Source organism: Mya arenaria, chromosome 5 (genome assembly GCF_026914265.1).
Source record: "Mya arenaria isolate MELC-2E11 chromosome 5, ASM2691426v1".
Classification (NCBI taxonomy): domain Eukaryota; kingdom Metazoa; phylum Mollusca; class Bivalvia; order Myida; family Myidae; genus Mya; species Mya arenaria.
Window position 1 is genome coordinate 73,134,871 of NC_069126.1, and position 27,905 is coordinate 73,162,775.

At 36.0% G+C, this 27,905-nt stretch overlaps 2 protein-coding genes across 2 annotated transcripts; one reads left to right on the forward strand and one right to left on the reverse strand.

Annotated features, from left to right (window-relative positions):
• Window positions 1–274: 274 nt before the first annotated feature.
• LOC128235940 (uncharacterized) lies at window positions 275–3,625 on the reverse strand. Its single transcript, XM_052950726.1, has one exon. The coding sequence runs from the start codon at window positions 3,623–3,625 to the stop codon at window positions 275–277; it is 3,351 nt and encodes a 1,116-aa protein (XP_052806686.1).
• Window positions 3,626–5,180: 1,555 nt separating this feature from the next.
• On the forward strand, window positions 5,181–27,859 carry LOC128234674 (ankyrin repeat and SAM domain-containing protein 3-like). The gene is made up of 14 exons (XM_052949076.1): window positions 5,181–5,234; window positions 6,481–6,659; window positions 7,058–7,256; window positions 8,629–8,750; window positions 9,221–9,302; window positions 12,346–12,478; window positions 13,083–13,241; window positions 13,826–13,957; window positions 15,804–16,637; window positions 17,055–17,158; window positions 17,822–17,964; window positions 18,543–18,684; window positions 20,135–20,307; window positions 20,576–27,859. Exons 2-14 carry the CDS (start codon window positions 6,505–6,507, stop codon window positions 20,811–20,813), a joined length of 2,616 nt encoding a protein of 871 aa, XP_052805036.1. The 5' UTR covers window positions 5,181–5,234; window positions 6,481–6,504; the 3' UTR covers window positions 20,814–27,859.
• Window positions 27,860–27,905: the final 46 nt, after the last annotated feature.

The following is a 27,905-nucleotide window of genomic DNA, read 5'->3' on the forward strand; positions in this document are numbered from 1 at the left end:
GTTACTTTTAAGACGGCAATACATATTGTCCCTCAGTGTTTTTTTCCAAACGGCAGTGCTGTTATATTAATTAGTCAGTTTTCATACGGCATAGTGTGCCATTCGTAGTTTCCATACGGCAGTGTGTGCTATTCGTAGTTTTCATACGGCAGTGTGTGCCATGCGTAGTTTCCATACGGCAGTGTGTGCCATTCGTAGTTTCCATACGGCAGTGTGTGCTATTCGTAGTTTCCATACGGCAGTGTGTGCCATTCGTAGTTTTCATACGGCAGTGTCATTTATTCGTAATTTTCATAAGGCAGTGTGATCTATTCGTAGTTTTCATACGGCAGTGTGTGCTATTCGTAGTTTTCATAAGGCAGTGTGATCTATTCGTAGTTTTCATACGGCAGTGTGATCTATTCGTAGTTTTCATAAGGCAGTGTGATCTATTCGTAGTTTTCATACGGCAGTGTGATCTATTCGTAGTTTCCATACGGCAGTGTGTGCCATTCGTAGTTTTCATACGGCAGTGTGATCTATTCGTAGTTTCCATACGGCAGTGTGTGCCATTCGTAGTTTTCATACGGCAGTGTGATCTATTCGTAGTTTCCATACAGCAGTGTGTGCCATTCGTAGTTTTCATACGGCAGTGTGTGTCATTCGTTGTTTTCATACGGCAGTTTGTGCCATTCGTAGTTTCCATACGGCAGTGCGTGCCATTCGTAGTTTTCATACGGCAGTGTGTGTTATTCGTAGTTTCCATACGGCAGTGTGTGCTATTCGTAGTTTCCATAAGGCAGTGTGTGCTATTCGTAGTTTCCATAAGGCAGTGTGTGCTATTCGTAGTTTCCATACGGCAGTGTGTGCCATTCGTAGTTTCCATACGGCAGTGTGTGCTATTCGTAGTTTCCATACGGCAGTGTGTGCTATTCGTAGTTTCCATACAGCAGTGTGTGCTATTTGTAATTTTCATAAGGCAGTGTGATCTATTCGTTGTTTTCATACGGCAGTGTGATCTATTCGTAGTTTTCATACGGCAGTGTGTGCCATTCGTAGTTTTCATACGGCAGTGTGTGCCATTCGTAGTTTTCATACGGCAGTGTGTGCCATTCGTAGTTTTCATACGGCAGTGTGTGCCATTCGTAGTTTCCATACGGCAGTGTGTGCCATTCGTAGTTTTCATACGGCAGTGTGTGCCATTCGTAGTTTTCATACGGCAGTGTGTGCTATTCGTAGTTTCCATACAGCAGTGTGTGCTATTCGTAGTTTCCATACGGCAGTGTGTGCTATTCGTAGTTTCCATACGGCAGTGTGTGCTATTCGTAGTTTCCATACGGCAGTGTGTGCTATTCGTAGTTTCCATACGGCAGTGTGTGCTATTCGTAGTTTCCATACAGCAGTGTGTGCTATTCGTAGTTTCCATACAGCAGTGTGTGCTATTCGTAGTTTCCATACGGCAGTGTGTGTTATTCGTAGTTTCCATACGGCAGTGTGTGCTATTCTTAGTTTCCATACGGCAGTGTGTGCTATTCGTAGTTTCCATACGGCAGTGTGTGCTATTCGTAGTTTCCATAAGGCAGTGTGATCTATTCGTAGTTTTCATACGGCAGTGTGTGCTATTCGTAGTTTTCATACGGCAGTGTGTGCCATTCGTAGTTTTCATACGGCAGTGTGTGCTATTCGTAGTTTTCATACGGCAGTGCGTGTTATTCGTAGTTTTCATAAGGCAGTGTGTGCTATTCGTAGTTTTCATACGGCAGTGTGTGTTATTCGTAGTTTTCATACGGCAGTGTGTGCTATTCGTAGTTTCCATACGGCAGTGTGTGCTATTCGTAGTTTCCATACGGCAGTGTGTGCTATTCGTAGTTTCCATACGGCAGTGTGTGCTATTCGTAGTTTCCATACGGCAGTGTGTGCTATTCGTAGTTTCCACACGGCAGTGTGTGTTATTCGTAGTTTCCAAATAGTAGTGTGTGCCATGCGTAGTTTCCATACGGCAGTGTGTGCTATTCGTAGTTTCCATACGGCAGTGTGTGCTATTCGTAGTTTCCATACGGCAGTGTGTGCTATTCGTAGTTTCCATACGGCAGTGTGTGCCATTCGTAGTTTTCATACGGCAGTGTGTGCTATTCGTAGTTTCCATACGGCAGTGTGTGTTATTCGTAGTTTCCAAATAGCAGTGTGTGCTATTCGTAGTTTCCATAAGGCAGTGTGTGCTATTTGTAATTTTCATAAGGCACTGTGATCTATTCGTAGTTTTCATACGGCAGTGCGTGCCATTCGTAGTTTTCATACGGCAGTGTGTGCTATTCGTAGTTTCCATACGGCAGTGTGTGCTATTCGTAGTTTCCATACAGCAGTGTGTGTTATTCGTAGTTTCCATACAGCAGTGTGTGCTATTTGTAATTTTCATAAGGCAGTGTGATCTATTCGTAGTTTTCATACGGCAGTGTGTGCCATTCGTAGTTTTCATACGGCAGTGTGTGCTATTCGTAGTTTCCATACGGCAGTGTGTGCCATTCGTAGTTTCCATACGGCAGTGTGTGCCATTCGTAGTTTCCATACGGCAGTGTGTGCCATTCTTAGTTTCCATACGGCAGTGTGTGCCATTCTTAGTTTCCATACGGCAGTGTGTGCCATTCGTAGTTTCCATACGGCAGTGTGTGCCATTCGTAGTTTCCATACGGCAGTGTGTGCTATTTGTAGTTTCCATACGGCAGTGTGTGCTATTCGTAGTTTCCATACGGCAGTGCGTGTTATTCGTAGTTTCCATACGGCAGTGTGTGCCATTCGTAGTTTCCATACGGTAGTGTGTGCCATTCGTAGTTTCCATACGGTAGTGTGTGCCATTCGTAGTTTCCATACGGCAGTGTGTGCCATTCGTAGTTTCCATACAGCAGTGTGTGCCATTCGTAGTTTCCATACGGCAGTGTGTGCTATTTGTAGTTTCCATACGGCAGTGTGTGCTATTCGTAGTTTCCATACGGCAGTGCGTGTTATTCGTAGTTTCCATACGGCAGTGTGTGCCATTCGTAGTTTCCATACGGTAGTGTGTGCCATTCGTAGTTTCCATACGGTAGTGTGTGCCATTCGTAGTTTCCATACGGCAGTGTGTGCCATTCGTAGTTTCCATACGGCAGTGCGTGTTATTCGTAGTTTCCATACGGCAGTGTTTGCCATTCTTAGTTTCCATACGGTAGTGTGTGCCATTCGTAGTTTCCATACGGTAGTGTGTGCCATTCGTAGTTTCCATACGGCAGTGTGTGCTATTCGTAGTTTTCATACGGCAGTGTGTGCTATTCGTAGTTTCCATACGGCAGTGCGTGTTATTCGTAGTTTCCATACGGCAGTGTGTGCTATTCGTAGTTTCCATACGGCAGTGTGTGCTATTCGTAGTTTCCATACGGCAGTGTGTGCCATTCGTAGTTTCCATACGGCAGTGTGTGCTATTCGTAGTTTCCATACGGCAGTGTGTGCTATTCGTAGTTTCCATACGGCAGTGCGTGTTATTCGTAGTTTTCATACGGCAGTGTGTGTTATTCGTAGTTTCCATACGGCAGTGCGTGTTATTCGTAGTTTTCATACGGCAGTGTGTGCCATTCGTAGTTTTCATACGGCAGTGTGTGTTATTCGTAGTTTCCATACGGCAGTGCGTGTTATTCGTAGTTTTCATACGGCAGTGTGTGTAATTCGTCAGTAATTATACGACAGTGTGTGGTTCCCCTCAGTTTTCATACATTAGCGCGTGTTGTCTTTCCGTTTTCAATACGGCTAATATACTCTGAGTTTTCAAACGGCAGTGTATTTAATAAATTGACCCTCGGTTCCCATACCTGTCATGCCGTGGCAGCGCGTATTGTCCCTACTTTTTAGACGGGAGTTTTTTTGCATCGGTAGCTTTCGTGTTGCACCTCAGTTTGCAGACGAAAATGCGTGTGGTTCCTCAGTTTTAAGTCAGGTGTTCGTGTGTTATTTTGTAAACGACAGTGTGTGTTATCCGTCAGTGTCCAGACGACAGTGTGTGATGTCAATCCGTGTCCAGACGACAGTGCGTGATGTCCCTTAGTGTTCAGATGGGAGAGCCGTTGTTGTCGCTATTTTTATTTTTTCAAACGGTAGTGCGTTTTTACCCTGATTTTTTTAGACGACAGTGTGTGTTGTCGCTTTTATGTTGTTTTTTTTGTCTCTATTTTATGATATGAGTTTTTTTCATTTTCAGAGGACAATGATGTTGGTGATTTTAGACGACAGCGAGTGTTGATATTTTTTCGACGATAATGAATGGCGTCTCTATGTGTGTCGTAAACCGTAAAATTGATAACGTTGTATGCAATTTCCCAGTTTTAAAACAGCAATATGGAAAGTTGGAAACATTTCAAGAGATGCACCCGTGTTGAACCATTATCGTTATAGCGCACCCAAAGCATGACGTGCTTATATTAAACAAAATCGTGTTAAAAACGAGAAATTTACGATGCGGATACGTTTTAATGTTATTTGAATATCACCATTCGGCAGTTGATTTATCCGTTAAAACTTTTCTATAAGTGTTCTTCATTATATTGTTTTAACCTTTAAGGTATAGTTAGAAAACAAGCAAACAATCAAACAACAATATATTCCTCCAATAAACTATGCAAGGTAAGATCATTGGTTGTTTTTCATTAGGCACTAAATACCTCTGGTTCGGGTTACCCGACTCTTCCAACGAAATTAATTACGAAAATATTTTCTGAAAGCTGGTTGTTTCTACGTTACAACGATAACAAACTTTGTTAAATTGTTAAAGAATTAAAAGAGTTAGACACTATGGCCGTGTTTCCATACCTGCGCTTAATTTAGTCTAGAAATTAAAAACCAAAAATATTTTCTGGAAGCTGGTTGTTTCTTCCTCACAAAGATACTAAAAAAAGTATAGGGCCGGATTTAATACTCTCCTCGAAATAGGCGCCTACCCTACTGTACTGTACCGTTTTCATGAGCCTAGCTCGTGGCATGATAATTTTGTGCACTTATAATACGGACTAATCCCGTTTCGATTATAAGCCATTGTGATTTATTCATATGGAAGTAGACGTAAAGGAAAAGGTTATAAACAGACAAAATCAGCCGATGTCGTCTATTTCCAGTCGCCCGATCCGGGTGGCTCTTCGTAAGTAATAACTATTGAGTGCCTCTTTGTATTGTTTTGATGTGTTGTCTGCTCCAAAGTCAATCTAATGTCAATAATAAAGAATTTATTAATTTGAAAGGTATTAAAGCGTTGCCTTTTTTAAAATAACATATTTAAGCGAACATATAATTTAGGGCCATATCTCGTTGCTGTAGTTCAAAGATACATTGTTGTTCAGGATTACAAAAAAAATGCTTTTATCAACTAGAATGTCATCGGACAGTGTCTTTTCGGACATTGTCTTATGAATGATAATGTTCAGGGATCACATCTAATCAGCTTATTTCAACATTTTTTTATTGGTATTTTGTAACTGAAATTGAGTAATTTTTAAAATAAGGTACTAATGAGGAATGGTTAAAGATTCAGCTTATTGTGCAATAGTCTAAAATAATAGACATGTTATACGGGATTCTTCCAATCCCTAACGTCTAAACGGGAATGTGCAAAAAACGGGGGTGTTTTAAAAATATTGAAATTGTTTTAAGTGAAGTTATGGTTGAAATTGATCATAAAGAGTTATATTCATAATTTACCATGTAAGTGAAATGTTATTTTGCACTAAACAAGCATTTAATGCATTAAAAGTTGTTTACCTTTCCAATAAAACGAAAGTTGACTGACACAGACAACAATTATGCGAAGGGGAACAACTCTATACAATCGTAATAGCTCGGCCTCCTCCGACAAAGCTTCGAGATAGACCTCGCTATACAATCGTAACAACTCGGGCCATGGCCGAAATGTTCCGTGCGATTTAAAACTGTGCCCTAAAGCCTTGCAGGTGCCCTTCATGTATATATCGTTATGTTTTGACAGAATGAAATGAAAAAAGCTGTCAAACTCATAATTATAAGTTGGATATTTATTTTTTTGTGTACGGAACTAATATAAAATAACATTATCTGGTAATATTTCTTGTTTTTATGATATTTTATAGACGCTATATGCTTTAACCCGGACTCCTGATCGGAACAACTACCCACTTTTGATACTAAACAATTTGTACGTGAAGGATTTGTCATATCAAAAATCTAAAAAAAATCCGTCAACGTACAATTATTTGGACTAATTGTGCAAATGACGTTGAAATGTCTATCATGATGAAAAATATCATTCATGACTTATATTGTAGTGTGTGTGGGCTAGATCCAGCCGCCCGGTTAGGTCAATTGGTTAGAGCTCCGTGATAGTGTTCCGGCGGTCGTGGGGAGGAGTGTAGTGTATTTGGGCTAGAACCAAGGTTTACTTTAATATTGCTGACTTTTTAATTGATGACATGCAAGAACAGATGAAAAATGTACCTATGTATTTATCTATTACAGAGTAAGACTATACATCCCAGCACAATGGCTGAGACAGAGGGCTCGGATGATATGTCAGAGAATGATTTGCTCAACAAGAGCTTGTCTGTTTGGAAGGGTTTTGAGGAACCGGTGGCCCTCGACTTGCACACAGCATCCAGCCTGGGACTGTATGATTGTGTGAAGGAACACATAGCAAAGTAATGTGTATAATCCCAAGCATTTTAGGGAATATTCATTGTCTGATTCCTCATTAAAAGTTGGAGTAAAGAAAACTTAGTGTATGAAGTAATATTTATTTGGAAACATTTGTTATAAGCATTTTAAAGAAAAGTACACATTGTCATGTTTTAGATTAAAGGAAATTTTAACAACTTTACAGGAATTTTATTCTTCTGGCAATGTTCACGAAAAAAAAAAATCATTTTTTGTTAGATTTTAAAAACTTTGTATAAAATGATTTTTTTTTCAACGAAACTTTAATCTTCTTCCTGACAAAACTTATTATTTATATATAGTTGAAGAATGATTTTAAATACATTTATGATCAATGGGTTACGTTTCCTCCTCATTTACTCATTTTTTAACATCTTTTTAGTGACCTGGTAGATGTAGATCACAGAAACAAGGGCGGTTGGACTGCCCTCATGTACGCCTGCTATATAGGACACGAGTCGATTGTTAGTCAGCTACTGGACCAGGGCGTCAGCGTAAACTTAAGGAATGGGAAAAAAGAGACAGCTCTCATGTTAGCCGCAAGCTGTGGGAATGATAGAGTTGGCAGGCTTTTGTGTAATGTAAGCACTTTTCTTTGGTGAATCCCAATTTTAGCTTGAATATAAAGGTAGCTATACATATATATAAGCTAATGTGAGTCTGTTATCCAGGAAAAAGCAGTTCTTGTTTCAATTTATAGAGGAACCATGAACAGTTACCCTTGGGATAGCATTAAACCTTTCGTACAACCTTGGAACTTCTTCATGATAGGTTTATATCCTAACCACTTGACCAGTCTCACTTAAATGTAATAGTAGTTGGGGCTTCAGATTTTCAGATGATTAAGTAATTTTGCAATCCTGATTTAAACAATCTCAACTGGTCTAAAGCATATAAATGTGCTTTGGTGTCAAGATATGACTCATAAAATTCCTTTCCAATATAGTTGATTGAAATATTTTAGAATTAGGTTGCAGATAATCAAAATTGCATGCCTTTGATTACGAGTAGAAACTCCACAAATTAGATTGTGAAATACAAGAAAATCTATGCATGGAATTTTCCAGATCATACATGCCATATCCCCGGCAGGGGGGAAAAATCCCCAGGAATTTCGATTCATATCCTGGTCTCCCGGTGGGAGATAAAAAACCCACGGAATTTAAAAAAAAAAATCCACAAGGGTGAAATGACTGTTTAAAAAAGGTTTGATAAATGCCAAAAGAGCAGAAGTTTTTAGAAGACTTTGGAGGAAGGTAAATTTAATTTAATTGTCTCAAAAAAATATTTTTCCAATGACATATTCTGTTCTGCAAGTGCATTAAAGTATGACATGACAGTGTATTATAAGAATTTGATAAATCATGACATAAAATATATCTGTACTGTATAATGAAAAAGTTAGAGATTTTCATAGCAAAATATTTATATGTGAATACATTTTTTCATACTTGCAGTTTCACCAACTTAGACCTGCTAAAAATCCCCCTGAATACTACCAAAATCCCCCTGAATGTTCAGCCTTTCTGAACAAATCCCCCTGAATGGTCTTCAGATGATATGGCATGTATGTCAGATGGATGTCATTTCACCCTCAATTTTGCCAAACTTTTTATTATTATATAGGGTCCCAATATAATTGTTTACACTCAATGATTGGTTGTTATGGCGTCCATTAATTCAAAATGAGAGTATCTAGGTTAAAAAATATGTCAAGGATTCCGGTTTTCTGTGTGAGGGAAATTCCCTGTATGATTTATTTTTAGATATGCAGATTATGCTGTATATCAACCAGGAGCCGATTTGGGCTTCAAATGAATACACTGAATACCTGAATAATTTTTTGTCTAGTTCCAGCACAGCTCTTGGTTCGAATGCCATAATGAACAAGGATGGGTTGAATCTCTACTTACACATGTTGCTTCCATGATTTACATGTATTGATGATTTTAGCAAGGGGCGGAGTTAGAGTGCCAGGATGAGAGGGGATGGACGGCGCTGTTTCATGCCACATACTCTGGACATCAGAACATGGTGGGATTTCTCCTGAAACAGGGCGCAAACATGCATGCAGTGTAAGTTTGCACATCTGTAGCTTTAATTTAGATACTTCATGATATAACAGTTATACTATTTTATTATCCACTTTTTCACTTTTACATTGTGCTTGATGTGTCAGCTAAAAAGCATGGCAGACACATACAGTAGAGATTACTTTGTCCGCATTCGTCATCCACATTGTCAATATCTTTTGAACAAATTGGTGAAGAGTCTAAAAGCATAGTATGTCCATTGGTCATGGTCAGTAATAAACGACCCCTGGTCATGGTGACCATTGGTCATGGTCAGTAAACGACCCCTGGTCATGGTGGCGACAGGCGACTCATCCGTTTTGCATCATTTTATGTCTTGCTCCAAAATTTTATGTCTATTTACTATTTTTGATCACTTTAATTTCCACACTCTTATGGATACAGCAATTATTTAAATTATCTTCTGAACTCTTCAGTGACATACATCATGAATTATTTTTGTTCAAATACAGTGAGAACCGCCTGGGTATGACGCCATTCATGGAGGCTGCTGCAGAAGGACATGAAATCATTCTCCAGCTTTTCCTCAGACATGTAAACATAAAACTATTGCATTTACCTAGAAACTAGAAAATTTGACATTCATATTGTATGAACCTCAAAGGGTTATAAGTCATTTTTAAAACTATGTCCGAAATCATGTTGTAAACTTAAAGTGACACTCTTATTCAAAATCAATGCATACCTATGTATAACAAACATCACTTTTGACTGATAAACATTTACATGTAGCTACTTACTAAATAATGCATTTATGGAAAAATTAATAACTGATAACAAGATTGTAACCGAGTATTTAATAGCAGAAAGCGCAAAAATATTAAATGATTGGTAAATGCTAAAAGATTTACTGTGGTCTACTATAGTCTTGTAAGGTCAACATACCATATTTTATGCGTATTTCTTTTAAATTCAACTCGGTATCCTTCAGGGCTATTCCAGTAAAACATATGTCCCACCCCAGGAAGGCACTTTCAAAATGGACCATCCCCCTTCAGAAGTTTATTTGATGAGAAAAGAACCCCCTTTAGAATATTTTTTGAGCAAATTCGGACCCCCTTGAGAAGTTTATTTTTTTATACGTCTATATGCAAAGATTATTTGCAATTACTTTTTTGTAACTCTTTGATCAGGTGAGCTATATAGGACCTTATAGCTCACCCTAGTTTCTAAGCCAATCATCACCCAGAGATTTTCAAATCTTTGCTCGAATAGGTTTCATATAAGATCACATCTGCATCCAATAAGTTAATTATTATAACTAGGTCAACAGACATGGCGCGCGCCAAATGAACTTCGAGCAGCCAATGGGCACGCTGTATACGGCCTTGTTCGATGATTGGCTTAGAAACTAGAGTGAACTATAAGTCGGTTACAGCTCATGTAATGGAAAATAACAAAACTTATTACTGGGCTTCGCTTGTAATAAATTTTGTTATTTTCCATTAATAAATTTGGTTATTTTCCATTATATGGACTATAACCTACACACCACGGTTCTCTTGTTTCTTCATATGTTGCTATAAGTGCATATTAAGCCACATGAGGCTGAAACTTTCACCCATGTAATTATATACAACCTTAAAATAACTTGTGGTCGAAATGTTAAGGGGACGAAACATTCGGATTTATAACATTTACGCAAAACGTACAAATTATGATTTCTAATAAAATTCTAGACAACTGTTGTCAATTTCAGGGGTCGACACTAACCATTTTTCCAAGGGATCCCGAAGGGACACCAACATTTGAAATCAGGTGTCCCTTCCTGAAATTAGGAGTCCCTTCCACTTTTTACATTTTTTCATTGTTGAGCCTGTTTTAATATTAAATTCAACATCCTTTTACTTTTCAATTTGTAATGCAAGTATAAACCACCATAATTAGTATACATGTTTTCAGCAGCATGTAATGACAGGTTAGTAGCACTGAATGGCAGTGAGGTATATTTTGGTCTCTAAGTTGGTAGATTGGGTTCAAAAGCGGGAGAATGTCTAAGTCCCTTTTGTTTTCAGTCAAAAACAGAGATGGATACAATGTAAACAAAAACTTGATGTTGTTACTATTTTTAGATTTTTGGAAAATACGCATAAAATACATCATGGTTCAGGGTCTTGTCAGATGTCGGTGCTTTTCATTAAGAAACTGTTGGAATATTACATCTGGCTTGTGAAAACTCCAATCAATATTTAGTAGAGCTGTTGATAAATCAATCAGACTGCCCAACAGTCGTAGTGCATACTGGAAGAGCAGACGACCAAAAATTGTGTATACATGTTAATTTTCGCGCCAAAAAAGTCATAAAATTTTATAAATTTATTGAATTCATGAATAAAACCCTGCAAATTTTATTTCTATTATTTTTTATCAAGGCATAAAATATATGTCTTTAAAATTAACAAAGAATATTGATAAGTTGAATGCCAATTAACAAAGAATGCTGAATGTAGGATGCAGTTCTTTTGTGTCGTAAATGTTACTGTAAATACTCAAAGGTCGCATCATATTATATAAAAGGTATCATCAGAGTTGGCATCTTTTTGGGCGGTTCTGACACATAAGCAAAACAATTCCACATAAGTATTTTACCGATAATAAATCTCTGTCAGCTCTGACCTTGTTTAAAATGTAAACAACAAAACGGAAGCGTTAACCTGCATGCGCCTGTGAAATGACCTGTTTATTTATAGATTCATGACGTAACTATAGTCAAATAGTCAGCTATACTTTCGCTTTGACGAGTCCGATAATGATAATTAATAATATTGTTTTGACATGTGCTGTCAAGAAATTTAGGGAGCCCGAATTTAGGTAATAAATTAATTAAATGCTACTTATTTATTGATAGTTAGCGTTTATCAGTCAGAAATTTAAAGTGTCCCGACGGAATACCGGACTTCGAAGTTCAGGTGTCCCTCCTGAAAAACTGGTGTCCTCGGGATCCCGGGACCCCGTTAGTGTCGAACACTGCAATTTGGTATACTGACCACCAAACGTATCCACACATGCGGCGCAACTATTGGTTTCTAGCCAATTTTGTAGGTTGGTCTTCGACCACGACTTTACAAATTCTGGCGCCTCCGCCATCTTGTTGTCAAGGGACGCAACTTCTTCTGATTTCCGGTACCGCGGAACCGACTCGTAATATCGCGAAAATTTGTATCCAAACCAATTCTGTACACGACGTTCGGTAAAATATGTTATATGGATAAAAAAAACCCCGGTATTTCACCATCGGGCAGTGAATATAAATGAGCAGATACGGTCAGAAGCAAAAAAGAAAATGACGCCCCCCTATAGAAGCGAAATTGGACTTATCACCACCCCCTACAGTAGCAAATTAAGAAAAAGACCTACCCCCTACAGAATTTCTTTATTTTGCCGTCCTGGGGTGGGACATATGTTTAACTGGAATAGCCCTCATAAGAACCATTGTTTTCGACATTAATTCATCTATTTTGGAATATTTAAACAATATTATTAATTGAGGTAAATCTTATTTGGGAACAAGAGTGCATCTGTAAACAATTTGCCAATTGAGACTGATTAGTCAAACTGATAATTACTTGACTTGCAGGGCGTGAATGTGAATGCTAAGGCGTACAACGGGGACACTGCCCGATCCCTCGCTCTTATCAACGGAAATATGAAGATTGTCAGTCTCATAGACAACCATGTAACACCTATCACTTCACTGAGGGCTGAACCAGGTGAGTGCTTACTTGTTAATGATAGTAAACTGGATTTATAAAGTTGGAATAAATACATAAATGGCTTTCTAATAATACAACTGACATATCTTATCCTTTTAAGCCTGATTCTGACCCATCTCATGTAGATTTTTCTGATGCAGATATTATGAATTCCAGCCCCAATTTACAATCTAGTGACCCTCAACTTACTGTTCAGCACTCGGCCAAATGGACACCCAAATTTTGAGTTTGTCGAGTGCAAATCAAATAATGGTACTCAATATAATTAGCAGAGACACCCATTTGTCAAGCATGATTGTCGCATGACCACACGTTAAAAACTCCTTGGGAAATTTTTGAAAGTAAAGTTTTTAATTGTATATCTTCTTATTACTCTTCTTATTACTTATAAGATTTAGTGTTAAACTTGAATTTGATACAAGTAATTCAATGCAGTGTTGATAACAGTGCTTATCGGTTTAAAAAATTGCTATCATATCATATGGTACAAATTCTTGGCATTTCATAGAATATTGAGAAAAAGTCATAAACTTTAAATTCTATTTTTTCATCCCAAAAGTGATGTTCTTGAAAATAATAATTCTGTATTGATTGTTTTCAGAGCTTGGTTCTTCCGTAGACACTTTCACACGCACAAAGAACCTCCGGTTGGGTCGAGGGAAGGCTGTTGGCAGTGGCCCTAGCATCATGGACGGGCCTCAGGCCATTGCGAGGCTTATAGACAGGACTGGGAAAGATGGGGGCCCTCCAAAAGCTCCTGGTTAGTATGATATATGTACATGTATGCTTTTAGTATCATATAGTTATGAAATATATCATACCACCATCATATAGAATAAGATTGGTCACTGCTACATTTGTATTTGTGTTTTGTAAAGACTCATGCTGCAAATTATCATGAAATGTTATACAACGCTTAATCAAACCTTAACATCACTGCCTGGATTTCTCTGTTCATAATAAATAGATGATATCAAATTCATGGTCATTCAATACAGAATTTAGTGAACAAGTTTTATAAATTTCTTAATGATCATGATAGTGATACTTAATTTGTGTCATCAATACTCATTTGATCATTGACAGAGCTTATTTCATAAAACATCACTATATATCACGCATATTTTCAAAGCAATTCATTTATGACTTCAAGTTAAAGTTATCATGATAGCTATTTATCAAAAAACATATAATGACCTTATGTTATAATAAAAACATCGTTTATTATCTAAGATATTTTCATCAGACTCTTGTGTTATAATAATGTGGCTTGCCCGTTATAAGCAGCTTAGAACATAATGGACACATGAATCTGGCGTAACACAAATGATTGATGTGTTCTAGAAGTCCCTGGTGGTGGTGTGACCTCTGAGGACACAGACTCGTCCGTGGAACAGCCCCAGAAGCTCTCGTACCGAGACGTGACATCACCCATCAACCCGGAGGATTATAAGCTGGACAGCTCAGGCAGCAGAGGTATGTGATGTTGAAGCTCTTTATAAATTATCGTTCCGATTTTAGCTCGACTATTCGAAAAATAGGTGGGCTATACTACTCGCCCCAGCGTCGGCGTCCGGTTAAGGTTTTAGGGCAAGTTGGGATTTTCACTTATAAGTCCAATACCCTACATTCAATTGACTTAATACTTCACACAGTTGTTCAGGGCCATCACATGATGAGGTTAGATAACTCCATATTATTCTTTACACAGATTATGGCCCCTGATTGACTATGAAACTTGGGTTAAAGTTTTAGGGCAAGTTGGAATAATTATTAATAACTTCTATATCCTTTGTTCAATTGACTTAATACTTCACACAGTTGTTTAGGACCATCCCACAATGAGGTTACATAACTCCATAGTATCCTAAATACAAGTTATGGCCCCTGATTGACTTAGGTTAAAGTTTTAGGGCAGGTTAAAGTTTTAGGGCAAGTTGGGATTTTCACTTAAAACTCCAATACCATTCATTCAATTGACTTAATGCTTCACACAGATGTTCAGAGCCATAACATAATGAGGTTAAATAACTCTATATTATCTTTTAAACAATTAATGGCCCCTGATTGACTATGGAACTTAGGTTAAAGTTTTAGGGCAGGTTGGGATATTGTTTAATAACTTCTATACCCTTCATTCAATTGACTTAATACTTCACACAATTGTTCTGGACCATCACCCAATGAGGTTACATAACTCCATATCCTTAATACAAGTTATGGCCCCTGATTGACTTAGGTTAAAGTTTTAGGCAAGTAAAAGTTAAGGGCAAGTTGGGATTTTAATAAAAAAACTTCTATACCGTTCATTAAATGCACTTAATAAAATTCATAATTATTTACGACCATCTTACAACAAGAAACATAACTCTGTTTTAAGCCTAAATACAAATTATGGCCCTTGAATTTTTATTTCTTTATTTTTTTTAAATTTCTTTTGAAAGACATATTTGTATATTCTTAACCACATTTTCATAATGGGAATTCAAGTTTTTTGAATGACTTGCGTCATTGTTTGGGCGGGCTGGTGGGAGGGCAGCATCAAAGTCACCTTATGTATCAAATAATTTTAGTTAGGTTTGACATAAAGAGACCAAACTTGGTATTTTTATATGTTATTGTATTCTAAGTCAAAGCGGCGTAGTCGAGCGCGCTGTCTTATGACGGCTCTTGTTAAGTATACTGTGTATGAAAATAGCGTTTAAAGGATTCACAAATGAAATAAGTAATTCTAAAAAAACATGTTTATGGAATATTTTATTGAAATTTGGAATAAAATTGGTTCTATACATAATATTGTAGCCTACAATAGTTTATAGTGAAAAGTTCATGTCCTGATACTAAAAATAATGTAGATGTGTGTGCCGTTGAATAAATATACTAAAAAAGTGACGATACCAAATTTGTATTATAAGTTCTTCATGGAAAAAAACTAGATAACATTTTTCTCTATAACTGAATAAGGTTTTTATCTATTCATGTTTTATATCCAATAATGTTGACCTTTTCTTTTATGGAGACCTAATAACGATTTGCATGTGCTGCATTTGGCGCGTAATACTTTATGCATGATATTTTTGAAGCCACATAAAAATACACCTGGGAAAAATATGAACACGACCAAAAATTGTAATCCATTCATGAAAGAAGAGACTAAAGGTTAACCATAATACTTTATTTTCTCAATTGAGAAAATCTACTTGTACAGTACTCGTATTTTTAAGTTCTTGGTCAATTTGCAAATCAATTATATACATGTACAGTATGTTTTTTATTTGTTTGTTTTTCTAAAAATTATTAGCTTTTGTATGAACTCTTTCAGAATACAACGAAACAGAAGATGACGCCAATATGTTTTCTAAAACTGGAGCCCTAACTATTATAAGTAGCTCTGGATCTAGTGGGGGATTTGCAGCAGCATTTAACATTCACCGTGAGGACAGTATGGATAGTGATGAATTTCCTCATGATTCCTCATGCGGAAATTCCCATCACCATGACAACAGTGCAGAGAGCTCTTCAGATTCAGGATCAGAAGAAAATCCAACAGCCAATCAGAATGCAGCATTGGAGAAAATTAGTCCCACAGTGAATGAAAACAAGATTGTTGATAGGTCAAGTGAAAAATCTGATAAAATTGATAATGCAAGTGAGAAAAAGCAGTTACAAAGTAAGAAATCAAAAGAACTAAGACTGACCACAGATAAAGTGTCAGAAATCATAGAACTAAAGAATTCAGTCTCAGAGTGGATCGACAGTGTTAAAGATACACATCCAGTAATAGACACCAATTTTGAAGAAGGCGACAAAGATGAAGATGCAGCAATCAAACCAGAATATCAACCAAAGATGAAATCATCAAAATCCAGTGACATTCAAAGCAGCAGTCAGTCATCTCCAACACATTTATCCAGTCAACTGGAAGCAAAACTTTTGATCGACCAAGTTGCAAAAAGTGTCGAATCACATGATCCAAGACCAGGGAAAGAGTTTTTGCAAAATAACATGTCCAGTTTAAACATTCTTAACAAAACAAGTGAAGGGTATACTAATCAAGATATTCAGGGTTACCATGGAAACCAAGGGCCCAGAATTCAGCCCCCGCCTGGATTTACCGCTCCAGTTAATGCATATCCTATTATAGCTCAGGATGGAGGTTTGTAGTATTACAGTATGTACTTATTCTTTTGTAATGTTTTAGTTTTGAAAATGATTTTGTAATGTTTTTATTTGGAAATTTTATTTTACTTTTTAATGTAAATTTATGTTTGAAAATTTGCTGTAGGCACATCTTGCAGATTTATAATTGACTCAAATATGCTAGTAAATTGAGTAATTAGTACAAAACTAGAATTGCAGACACTAATTACTAGTTGAAAAATATGACATTTAATCCACATACATGTATTTTAATCTGCGGTGTACATTCAAACACAAGAAGTACTTGTTTTTTTTTGTTTTTTGGTAGTTAATTATTTTATAAAAGGCATATACATGGAGTCAAGTGGTTCTTTGTAGCCAATTGGTTTATTTATTGAAAATTGTTATTTCATACTGTTAACATTATGAATAGGAGTAAGCCAGCCACAAATTGCGTACATGGGAATGGGTTCACAAGGACAGACAGACGCACAGGTAGACAAACCATCCTCCAATGCTGTCTTCATGGAGAAAATGGTAAGCGGCTTGATGAATAAGTTTGTACTACCTGGTTATAAGTGATGATTCAGGTGCTTTGCAATGGGTGTAGTAAACTAAGACAGTCCCGGAGTCCAGATGAAACTTTGAGGTCAAGGATGTGCAAAATTGATATTATAGCAAGTCTTTGTGTCTCAGATATAAATTTTTACCACTACCAGGATGATAATTCTGACATATTTCACAAATTTGAAAAGCATGATGAGGTTTTCTGTCTGGCTTAAAATTTGTGACCTCATCTCAAAAGGTTAACGTCAGCCTTGGTGGTCAGTCTTGCCCTGTAACAATTTTATAGCTATTGTTGACATCTAGCCTGTACCTTTTTGACTATTAATGGCATTTTAATCAATTTCAATCTTCTCGCAATATCCTACCCATTAATTTCAAATGTTAATGTGATTTCAATCAAACATCACATACTTTTAAAAACATCATGGACCAGTTTGTTACACATCATGTTATATTCATGCTTTTAGCTCCAAGCTTCTAGGCTGCACTTACAATCGGGATTTTCTATCAATACTAAGTTATGATAACTGTTATTTTATAAACTTTCTATTCAATTCAAATGGCTATTTGTCTAACAAGACCGAATGTGGGGTGTTTCTCATTTCCCTGTTACATCTCTTGTTACCCATTCAGGAGAAATGTACACCCCGAGATTTGGCAGCCCTTCTAGAAGACCTGGGACTGTCCAAGTACGTCCCTACCTTTGAGGAACAAGACGTTGATCTACAGGTCTTCTTGTCTCTCAACGACAATGATCTCAAGGAAATTGGAATCAAGTAAGATTTGGTTTAAGGGTGATGGATACATAATTCCTCACCCTAGTCCAAGAACTCAATATGTGCGTATAAAAATCAGAGGTCGAAATTAACACAAGCCTGCAAGCCCTGCACTGGTAAAATGTCTTCCAGACTTGCTCAAATTTTGAATTTTATATAGCAGGGCTTGTTAAAGAATTTGATGCCAAGCGATAGTATAAGAATTTAGGCTTGTTCTACCAAATGTCTAATTTCAATGACTGTAAAATGCAAGCCGCTATGCATTAAGGTGAATAAAAAGAAGAAATCTGAATGGTTAAAGAGGATGCTAATGTGTCAACTATATTGTCTTACGCCTTTTTTTAAATGAAAAGAAGTATATCTTCTAAACTACAACTGTATACCTTATATAAACTAAAAGCCATAATAATATGTTAACTGAGGTCTTGTCTGTTAGTAATAATCATAAGAAAGATGTTGATTGTTGGAGGTTTTCTAAAGGTATTTTTATTCTTTGCTGTTTAAAATATACATGTAGGTGATACTTATTGGTTAAAAATAGTTATATTAACTGTTGTTTGAAATGTTGAACTCTTCAGATTATTTGGTCCTCGCAAAAAGATGATGAACGCCATTGCGAGGTGGCACGGGAAGGCCAGGATTTCTGTGGGGGAACTTGAGCAGGCATATGCTGATAGATTAGAAGGAGAAATGCAAGAAATGGGTGTGCAGTTGCAAATGGTATGTGTTTTTGTGTTATATTTTTTATTTTTTTAATAAGTATACTCTTACTTTGTTCAACATTTTTTACAACATTGACACGGCTCTCTGGAAAATGTTGTTTTGAAGAAATGTCATGTGGCTAGTAAATGGAAAAATTGAAACAAGTCATGTGGTTGAAGCTGAAATGCGAGAGAAGAGGCGCAGCTGCAAATCCGAGGTATTGGATTGTTATTAAGGCAGTTACTGGAGGTGTTGGATTTTGAAATGCATGTATCATTATTGTTTTAGAGGCACTTACTGGAGGTGTTGAATTTTGAAATGCATGTATCATTACTGTTTTAGAGGCACTTACTGGAGGTGTTGGATTTTGAAATAAATGTATCATTATTGTTTTAGAGGCACTTACTGGAGGTGTTGGATTTTGAAATACATGTATCATTATTGTTTTAGAGGCACTTACTGGAGGTGTTGGATTTTGAAATGCATGTATCATTATTGTTTTAGAGGCACTTACTAGAGGTGTTGGATTTTGAAATTAGAGGCACTTACTGGAGGTGTTGAATTTTTAAGTGCATGTATCATTATTGTTTTAGAGGCACTTACTGGAGGTGTTGAATTTTGAAATAAATGTATCATTATTGTTTTAGAGGCACTTACTGGAGGTGTTGGATTTTGAAATAAATGTATCATTATTGTTTTAGAGGCACTTACTGGAGGTGTTGGATTTTGAAATACATGTATCATTATTGTTTTAGAGGCACTTACTGGAGGTGTTGGATTTTGAAATACATGTATCATTATTGTTTTAGAGGCACTTACTGGAGGTGTTGGATTTTTAAGTGCATGTATCATTATTGTTTTAGAGGCACTTACTGGAGGTGTTGGATTTTGAAATACATGTATCATTATTGTTTTAGAGGCACTTACTGGAGGTGTTGGATTTTGAAATAAATGTATCATTATTGTTTTAGAGGCACTTACTGGAGGTGTTGGATTTTGAAATACATGTTTAAGAGGCGCTTTTGAAGAGTTTCGTAGATTGCCATGGGTGGTCAAGAACATTCGAAAGAAACTGTTTGTAAAAAGAAAACAAAGAAGTACTTGTCATATGAAAGATAAAATATGTAACATTGATGAATGTTATAATTTACATTTAAAAGAAACCAGCCAAAACCCTTGTGAAATTATGACATAATGCTATAGAATGAAGTTGAAGTATTTAATATGAGATGAATTATGGTAAACACTCGCTTCTCACCTAGGCGTCCTAGGTTCAATTCCCGGCCTGGGCGCATGTGGGTTTGGTTGGTGGTCACCAAGCCGGACAAGAGGGTTTTCTCCGGTTTCTACAGTTTCCCCCACAACAAAAGACCACACTCTCATGCAACATCATGCTTATGAGAGTGACTTAGTATAAGGTTAATATAACTTTCTTCACAATTGTTGTAAAACTATTTGTGGTTTTTAGGCTGTTGAGCAGCTAGAGAAATTAAAAGCGCAGGTGAAACAAGAACAACAACTCCGTAATGTGACAGAGTCTTGCCTGATGGAAGAACGCGGTGCATGGACGCAAGTTCAGAGAATCGTCGTGGATACCAGGCAGCAGTGTGAGGACTTTAAAGATGCACTACGCAAACTTATGTAAGTTTTGAAATTTGTTAAGGATAAAAGTTAAGAATTTTATGTATGTGGAGATGGGGTTTCAATAGTTTATTAAAATGCAAAAGATATTAACTTTTAAAAATCTTTTTTAACTTTTATTGAAAAAACACACAATTGAAATGAAAATCCTGTGCACCATTAGTATTTGCTATGAGGCTTATTTTGAAAAAGAACACCTCAGCACAAAAAGTGATAATACCTTGTGTAGTAAAGATACTTCATTATTTTACAAATGTATTTTTTACAGGCAATACATAGCAGAACTGAAATCTAGAGTCCCAGTCGAGCTTCAAGGTCATCAAAAGCGACCAGTCAGAGGATCGGGTAAGGACGAAAAAGGCGTGTTTCCAGCAGAGACAGTGGCACGCAAGGTTGATTACTATATACAAGAGATACAGCTGTTATTGACCAATGTTACGGCTAATACAGACAGACTTCTTGGGAGAAACACACACACAGAGTCACCTGAACGAACATATACTTGATGGACATTTATTGTTGAAAAGAAGTCATTTAGGTAATAGTTACTGCACATCTTTGAAGCGCTCATTAATCATTTTAATCAAAAGGGTACTAGGTAACATAACTCAGGGCTCTAAAGTTCAGGATTTATTCTGGAATTGGGATTGAGAGCTTTTTCTATAGACTATTGCATTGTTGTAAGGTGGTTTTTTATATTTGCATCAAAAACAGTAGAAAGTACCTTGAAATGAATATAAATGACTTTGGAAAAAGGGGTCTACTTTTCAAGATTGACAATTATCAGCTGTTAGATCCCCTGGAAACTGTTTGTATATGTTTGGACAATGTTCTATAACTGGTGTGCTGTATAGTGGATAGTGAAAAGCGCTGTAATTTATTTGCACGCTAGCTATGTAATGTATAGATGAAAACAAAGGGAACACTCATTAATGGTACATCTATTACTTTTGGTGTTATTGGCAGCATTGTCAGCTAAAGCTTTGGAAGGTATTGTTGCTTGGGGAATAAAGGACAGGGTTTTAGGGGAATAGAATGGAGAAGGGGATTTTAACAACCCATAGGATATGTATATCTGTCTCTTTTTTTGGGGGGAAAGGGAAAGGGGGATGATGATTTTAGCAGAATAGACAGGTTTTGGAGATTACATGATAAACATATCTCTCTCTTCGTTTTTTGAGGGATGGGGAAATGAAAGGGGCGTGAGACTTTTAGGGGAATGTAAGGAAGTTAACAAACTACATTATACATTTACATAGATCTGTCAGTGTAGATCTGTCAGTGTTTCTTTATTTGTTTGTTAGAGAAATTTTGTTATTGAAATCAATTGAAATTGCCAACCAAATAGTTATCTTTTTTCCTAAAGACTGAATGTTAATGTAATTTTAAAATAATTTTTACATTTAAGTATTAAGTATGTTAATATAATTTCATCAGAACTCATACTTCCCAATGTAAGTTGTATGGTTTTTCATTCACATTTCCCAGTGATTTGCAATCAGCAATGATGTATTACAGATATTTAGCAATATTTTTGCGTTGTATTACATCTTTTCCATGCCACCATTTGCAATATCTTAAGAAATCCAATGTACTACTTGTAATATGCCAGTTATTTTATCATAAGTCATAAATTTTGTGACCCCATTATATTGTTATGGTATCATTTGAAGGTGTAATATTTGCAGATTACAGCACAAGAAATAAAGCACTAAAATACATTCTACAGTTACTGCTGTTTGTATTTTTGTTATTTATTTCATTTGAAATTGAATGTGATTTTAATTTAATATTTTTTTTTAAAATACAAGCATAAAAGACAATTTTCAATAGAGAAACTGTCGCTTTTGGCAAATTAGAGCATTTTCTGTGACTTTTAAAATATTATTAGCAATCGAGTTCTTATGTGAACTTTCGATAATGTTATCAGAAAACAAGCATTTTGTTTCCTTCTCACATGTAATATTTTTATTTGATGTCTGACCTTATTAAACATATAGGAGACCCTTTAAGTGAAAAGTTTATTTCATTACTCTCTTACCAGTATACAAGATAATGTTTAGGGATGTAATCTAAATTTTAGCAGAAATTTTGAGTCTTTTTAAATGTTTTTACTACAAAATTAGCAATTTTATTTCTTTTATTTTGAATGTCATGGTTTAAAATTGTCATTGTTTTATTGGGGACATTGTTAAGATAATTATTATGCTTATGTGTATGTTAGTAAATTAAACCAGTAATTTTAAATGGAGTACTTGGTATCTTTAATTGAAAAAGATTATTGAGGGTATTGTATGTACTGGTTAACCTCCTGTATAGTGCATTTTGTTAGTCCTGTTTATACAATAGCTTCAAATTGTTTTATAGTTTCAAAGGATCAGATATTTAGGTACAGGGTGATTTCCAGGTCAGGGGTAATATCTGTGTCAGGGTATATATCCGGGTTGGGGAATTATAAATGTGCTGATATCCTGGTACAGGGTGTGAGAAATATAGATGAGCAGATATCCTGGTTTAGGGTGGGAGAAATATAGATGAGCAGATATCCTGGTTTAGGGTGGGAGAGATATAGATGAGCAGATATCCTGGTTTAGGGTGGGAGAGATATAGATGATCAGATATCCTGGTTTAGGGTGGGAGACATATAGATGACTAGATATCCTGGTTTAGGGTGGGAGAGATATAGATGACTAGATATCCTGGTTTAGGGGGGAGAGATATAGATGACCAGATATCCTGGTTTAGGGGGCAGAGAAACATGTATACATTATTGGATATCCAGGGCCAGGGTTGGAGAAAAATAGATCTGTCTTTTCATTTTCTTGTAAAGGAATATTTTATTTATCCAAATTATTCTGTCATTTATATGTATTGAAATTGAAAATTAATATCTGTAAAATCTTGAACCGTACACATGTGTGGTCAATAATAAATTTTGATCAATTATTTTGTTAACAATTGAAAAGGGAAATAATTTAAGGGGAATATATTATGGGAATGCATAATGATTAATGAAAACGTTCATACTGTTGTGAATTACCTTCATTTTTTGCATGTATGGTATACAATGCTTACATATTTCGATCTTACTTGTTTGTCTAGTTGTCAGAGTTGACATAGTTGTTATTATGAAGTGTGTTTTATATTGAAAGGTTATCATTTCTATTCAAAATGTTTGTTATTTCTAAACGCAAAACTTGTTTTTGATAAAAACCTTTTATGCTTGAAATTTATTTTACAACAGTTTTGGAACAATTTATTACAATATTTTGTGATAACATTTGCACAATGTTATGAGGAAATTTGATCTCACAGAATGAAACTAACATAAATGATTTGTGGCTCTAGTATCTCAGCTTTTTATATTAATTTTACTAATATGGTGACACATTTTTTAATTACTAATAGACAGACAGTCAATTAGTAGCACACCTTAATGTACATCCTCAATTAACATTTTTTATGTTGTTGTTGTTTTTTTATATCCATTTGCATACATGTACAATTTGTAAACAACTTACAACAGCTTGCATAATGCAACTTCATATTGAATTAATATTATATAGCATGAATTGTGTGCATATTTCTTTTTCTTTTTTGTAAGATGTACAGTTTGATAAAAAATGGTTGTATGTTTATGTCGCACCAAAGGATTTTTTGCTGAAAGTGGTTTTTCTTTGTAGTAAATGAGTTAGTCAGTTACACATATTGACATATTTGTGACGTATGATGTCGGCGAAAATAAGTCATGTGGAGGCAGACGCATAATTATCAGAAATTGGGATTTATCAAAGTGATTGGATAAATAGTCAACTCATCACAACATGTAGAACTGATGAAGTGATATTTTCTAAATAGCTGTGATTGTCCACTTACCAGGAACAATACTTTGAAAAAAAACTCCATAGGAAAGGACTAATTTTTATTGACAACATCACATTCATATGGTTCAATTTATACTGAGTGCAACAGCATAATTTTTTCCAAACCAGGATTTCTGACTTTTGGCAAAAAATCACGTGTTGCGACAGTGTTTCTGGTTGTTGAAAATAATATGTAATTTTTCATTTGCAAATAGTCTCGTGTAAAATAGCTGTGATAGATAATATGTATTCCGTCCAATTTGTGTTCAGTGTTCTAACATTTATCATTGTCTTTATCTAATAATTTATCATTTAGCTGAAAGCATTAACTGTGTTTAAAGGGGCACTCCCAAGCTTGGATCAAGAGCCAGCATTTCCATTTCAAGTAAAGATTCACCAATAGTTTAAGCCTATTATAGATTTTCTGGTTTTCCCAAGCTATTCCTCCAGTACAAACAAAATTATACCATTTTAATATACACAGGATAGTTAGGAAACAATAGAGTCACTGGACTGTTACATGAATTTCAATAGCTCAAAATTCACCTTTTATTTTTACCGGCATGGGAAAACCCAGTTATGTGAATTCTGGGCTAGATATACATGTATTGATATGTGATAATGAAAGGCATCATTATGATTTGCAAGGGCAAGAAATGTTCCTGTAAATTTATTTTTGTTGAATTACAAAAGTGTGTACAGTGTTATGGTATGAAACTGTATGAGCAGTTGTGATATACAAGTAAAAAATGATTAAAAAATCAGCAGAAATGCATTAGATTTATTTTATATTTGAACAAACTGTCAGAGACGAAATGCTCCTTTTAATAAATGTCTTCAGAATCATGAGAAATGACAGTTGGAATCAAAACTTAAGAAGGACCCATAGGGACTTTACATTTTATAATTCTTGATATGACACTTCACAATTTCATGTCAGGATGTTTCATCAAGTGTGAAATGGTGATATTTAAAGCGTGAAGTTTGAAAGTTGTGATTATTTTAAAGGAAATTTGCGAAATCATAAAATTTGGAGTCATCACAGTTCTTTTGCAAAAAATCCATAGACTACTTAAAGCTGCACTCTCACAGATTGAACGTTTTGACAACCTTTTTATTTTTTGTCTTGGAATGAACTAATTTTGGCGAAAATCCATGGAAACCAGTTATATTAGACTGCTGACAAAAAATTAAATTGCAGATTTTTATATTTAAGTTAAAAAATTGATGTTTTATGCATTTTTCTTAAACCGAAGGTAACGGTTTAAGCCATAAAACATTAATTTTGAACGGAAATATTATAATCTATGCTCTGATTTTTTGTCAGCAATCTTATATCATTGGTTTGCAGATATTTACAAAAAGGCAAAAAATAAAAAAGTTGTAAAAATGGTATATCTGTGATAGTGCAGCTTTAAAATCAATTTATAGAAGAAATGAAATTCACTTGTGTGTTTAGACAATCACCATAGATCAGAATAGTTTGTGGAAACACATTTAGAGGTTATAATTTATAAATAGAACAGTGTGTCACATCAAAGAAGTCTCCTATTACTGACAAACGTTACTGCTGATTATGAGTGGCACATTGTATTGTGTTTAAGAACAATTACAGGATGAACAAATTTATTCACAATACTAGACCACTAGTGTTGATTTTACTTTTTTTTGTTAGCTTCAAGTAATGTATTGTTTTGAAGACTGGAGTCATCAGTGTTTTTTTCTACATGTTACACAATACCATCTTACATGCCCTAAGCTAACATTTCATGTTTAGTTTCATTATTTGTGTTGTCAAATTGAAATTGACAAACATGTTAAACATGTGCAATAAAATAAAAGATCTAGAACAAAATGGGTTTATTAGTAACTTACTGTGCCATAGCATACTATTTCTGCTTCTATTTTTATGTCCCCTGTGTAAAATGGCAGACGCATAGGGACAATGTTGTCTGATGTTCGAGTTCCATACTTCTAAGTCTGCTCTCTTACTAAACATTTTTTAACCTATATTTTCCAAACTTGGTTACAGTGTTTATGGGCATACTATCTCAGCTGAGTTAATTTTACGGTGATAAGCCTTGAATTGTCCAAGTTTGACCAAATTTATCTTAGTCCTCTCTCTTCCTAACGTTCTTATCCAATTCTTCGCTAATCGGATGACAATGATATACCAATTAGATATAATCATTGTCATCCGACTAGTGAAGGACCGTATATCTATTTATATATTCTAGAGTTAAGGCCATTAAATTGTCATAACATGGCTAAATTTACTATTCCATTATTTTAATTTGAGCATTTCTTCTCCAACACTTACAAAATCATCAAACTATTCGTATACTTAGATGTTAAAATTTGGCCTAATTGATCTTATATTTTCAAATGCCCAATAATTTCATATCCAATCATTAATAACCCTCCAGATTGCAACATTGCAATTTGAAGTTATTAGCCTCATCATTTTAATATATCACTGCCAGTGTTCTTAATAAGAGGTTATGGGTTTATTCCCTGCAAGGAGTACTTTCTTATGGACTCTTAAAAAGGACACCAGTACTGGATTCTGCCCAGATTTTTTTGTCTATTGAGTGGCTTTTGTGTTAAGTATTTGCAAAATATTTCTAGCACAATACATAACTTTAACCTTTCTTTCGTCTTCAAAAAGACCAAGTTAATAATAACCTGGCGTTTTTCAAACAAAGGAGTCAAAAGTCTTTTTAAATACATTTAACACTCATCTGAGCAGATACAAACATATAACAAGAGATGTTTGTCGAACATTATGCCCCCCCTGAGCGCCATGTTGTCAGGATTAAATGGACAATTGAATGAAATATGCATGGACCGAAATGACAGCTGATTTATTGCTGTTTTAAGATTATGACCATTAAAGTGTGAGGATAAAGTGTTTTATGACCGTCATGACCTTTGACTCTATGAACTCAAAATCCAGAGTCATCAGCTGGTCACCAGGAATCTAAATGTCAAGTTTGAGGGCCATGGGTGCAGGCATTGTCAAGTTATCACAAGACAAGTTTTTTTCGTTCAAGGTCACTGTGACCTTGACCTTTGACCTGATGACCCCTTAAATCATAAGGGGTCACCTACAAGTCAGATGCAACTCCAAGTCAAGCTTGAAGGCCATGGGTTCAGGCATTGTTGAGTTATCACTCAGACAACCTTTTACCATTCCAGGTCACTGTGACCTTGACCTTTGGCCAGATGACCCCCAAAAACCATAGGGGTCATCTCCTGGTCAGGCCAATTCTCCAAGTCAAATTTGAGGGCCATGGGTGCAGGCATTGCTGAGTTATCAGTCGGACAACCTTTTACCATTCAAGGTCACTGTGACCTTGACCTTTGGCCCAATGATCCCCAAAACAATAGGGGTCATCTACTGGTCAGGCCCAACCTCCAAGTCAAGTTTGAGGGCCATGGGTGCAGGCATTGTTGAGTTATCACATGAACAACCTTTTACCATTAAAGGTCACTGTGACCTTGACCTTTGACCCATTGAGTCCAAAAAACAATAGGGGTCAGCTACTGGTCAGGCCCAACCTCCAAGTCAAGTTTGAGGGCCATGGGTGCAGGCATTGTCACGTTATCACTCGGACAACCTTTTACCATTCAAGGTCACTGTGACCTTGACCTTTGGCCTGATGACCCCCAAAAACAATAAGGGTCAACTACTGGTCAGGCCCAACCTCCAAGTCAAGTTTGAGGGCCATGGGT

Bases quoted from the DNA above. Each gene is read 5' to 3' on its own strand.
- LOC128235940 (XM_052950726.1), bottom strand. From the start codon at position 3,625: ATGGAAACTACGAATAACACACACTGCCGTATGAAAACTACGAATGGC.
- LOC128234674 (XM_052949076.1), top strand. From the start codon at position 6,505: ATGGCTGAGACAGAGGGCTCGGATGATATGTCAGAGAATGATTTGCTC. The intron at 9,303-12,345 runs GTAAACATAAAA...CTTGACTTGCAG, and splicing joins TCCAGCTTTTCCTCAGACAT to GGCGTGAATGTGAATGCTAA. The intron at 16,638-17,054 runs GTTTGTAGTATT...CATTATGAATAG, and splicing joins TATTATAGCTCAGGATGGAG to GAGTAAGCCAGCCACAAATT.